The 2,267-nt window shown below is 37.3% G+C and overlaps 1 protein-coding gene across 1 annotated transcript; it reads right to left on the bottom strand.

Annotated features, from left to right (window-relative positions):
* Positions 1-1,168: 1,168 nt before the first annotated feature.
* LOC112140560 lies at positions 1,169-2,045 on the bottom strand (the record flags this gene model as incomplete). The annotated part of the gene is given in 3 exon segments (XM_024263557.1): positions 1,169-1,417; positions 1,504-1,651; positions 1,912-2,045. Coding segments are annotated over 3 exon segments (531 nt in total), but the record flags the coding sequence as incomplete, so codon positions are not given.
* Positions 2,046-2,267: the final 222 nt, after the last annotated feature.

Here is a 2,267-nt window from a genome sequence, read left to right on the forward strand (position 1 = left end):
CTTGATTAGTGTGTAACTTAGGATTTGTCTGTGCATAAGTACAAAAATTATGAAATTCAGAAAAAAATACAATATACAAATGAAAAAAATAAAATTAAAACAGCTTTAAATTAGACACACAAATCACCTCTTACGCACACACAAAACCTCAGTGAGGTACAAGTCTGTGGTGAGACTTATTTCATGTCTCAGAGACTCGTCTGTGGGTGATGCTTTTAAATACTACTTAAATGTTGAGTCAGAGTTTTCTTTTCAGTCGTTTTGAACTTAGAGTGTGAATAATATGTGGTTAAACTTGACATTGACTTGCTTGGACAGATATTCCCGATAATTGGCCTGATATAAAAAGTGAGCTGCTCAACCCTCTCTGCCCTGTGAATGTTTAGAAGGGCCTTGCAGTACAATGGCCATGTTATGCCACCGGTCTCTCCGCAAACCAGAGAAGCAGCGTCCTCCTTCGCCTCCAGCCGCCGTTTATAAAGTCAATACTTAGAGTTCTGGTAGCCAAACGCAACTATTGCAGGCAGAACCAGCCAGCTCTGATCTGCGTGTGTTTAAAAGGGCCTCCTGTCTCTGTGATGGTGACCAGCACTTGGGACAGAGTTCTAGTTCGGAGGCGCTGTCAGGGATGGATAGCAGAGATGAAGCGATGAGTTCTGGAAAATATTTTTATTTCTACTTTTTAAAAATGCTTATTTAGACTTTTATATTAATTATTGGGAATATCTGTTTAAGAAAGTGGAAAAATTTAAAGTTTCACTGGGTATTATAAACAATCTAAGTTAAAAACATCTGATAAAAAAAACTGATGACCAAGTATTCTAGTAGAATTTAAACGCATCACTCACAGACAAATCAGTGAGATGTGAAGAGTCTCACATCAGATTTGTGCATAACTGAGGCTTTGTGTGTGTAACAAGTGATTTGCGCGTAATTGATAAAGATTTGCGTTCGTGATTACTTTAAAGCTATTGTCATTTTAATTTATGCATGTGTCAATTGTATTTTTTTTTATTTTGTAATTTTTGCACATATGCACAAAATGTATTATATGAGTTACAAATCTAGAATTACGCACGCACAAATCGTATTTAATCTGTTTTCTCTCCATAGTACAGTGAATAGAAGAGAAATGCACTGATGCTGTTGTGCAATGATTAACTCTCACCGTTGGTTGTGAACACTCCTTCCAGTAATGTGAGAGTCCCGGTTCTCTCCTCTGGATTCCACCATGAACTGGGCAACCTCGATGTTCTCACCACCCTTGTCAGAGCGCACACGTGATGGCAGACCATATTTGTTGACTGCACCAATGAAGGCCTCCAACACTGTAGCTGCTCGGTTGTTTGTTGCAGCAGACAGATAAACAATTAAACGGCTGAAGCCATCAATGCCACCATGGACAAGAAACCTCCAGCTGTTGGTGTAAAAACAAAAATGACAAGTTGTGGGAAAGTGAAATGAGTCACTAGTGCATGTATGTAAAAATTCTGAAAAAAATACCGTATTAATTTGTGGTTTCCATCAATGTGCCACATTGCATTTGGTGCAGGAACAGAATATTGCCTCCGCCTTAGTGTGCGATTGGCTAACGCTCGCACTTCAGTCCCAATCGGGTCCATTCTTCTTAAGGAGTCCCGTACTCTTGTTGCTTAAAAAAAAATAAATAAAATAAAAAAAAATAAAAAAAAATTCAAAAATGTTGAATCTTAAAGACAAACTACATTAAACATGAAGACCCTTTCCAAAAGCCATTTTTTTCTAATTTAATCTCATCTTTTAATAATCCATAATACACTAACCATTTGTGTTTGAAGAGAAGTATACAAATACATTTCATTCCTATTATTCAGATACAGAGAGACTGCACTTGCCACATTTCTATAAGAATCCACTAAATATCAAACTTACTCTGCACCAGCAGTCCTCTGGCTCGAAGGAAGGATTTCATCATTCTGTATCCTGTATTTGGGTGACTTTGTTGGATTTCTCCAATGACTGCATCCAGCTCTTCTTGGCTCAGTGCTGAATACATGTCAGACTTTCTAAGTAAAGAAAAGAAAAAAAAAAAGTCTGATGAGAATCTGGGAAATACAGATTATTTATTCTGATATCCATATTGGTGTAATTATTTCCTCCATCTGTAGTTGTTATTTGTTGCTTCAATTTAAAACATGGAGATCTACGTTATTCCTAGCCCCCATGAGCCTTTGCTTGAATTATGGGTGATACTTCCTGTAGACGCCGGAACTAGCATTTATTTACAT

The sequence above is a fragment of the Oryzias melastigma genome, unplaced genomic scaffold (assembly GCF_002922805.2).
Source record: "Oryzias melastigma strain HK-1 unplaced genomic scaffold, ASM292280v2 sc00351, whole genome shotgun sequence".
NCBI lineage: Eukaryota > Metazoa > Chordata > Actinopteri > Beloniformes > Adrianichthyidae > Oryzias > Oryzias melastigma.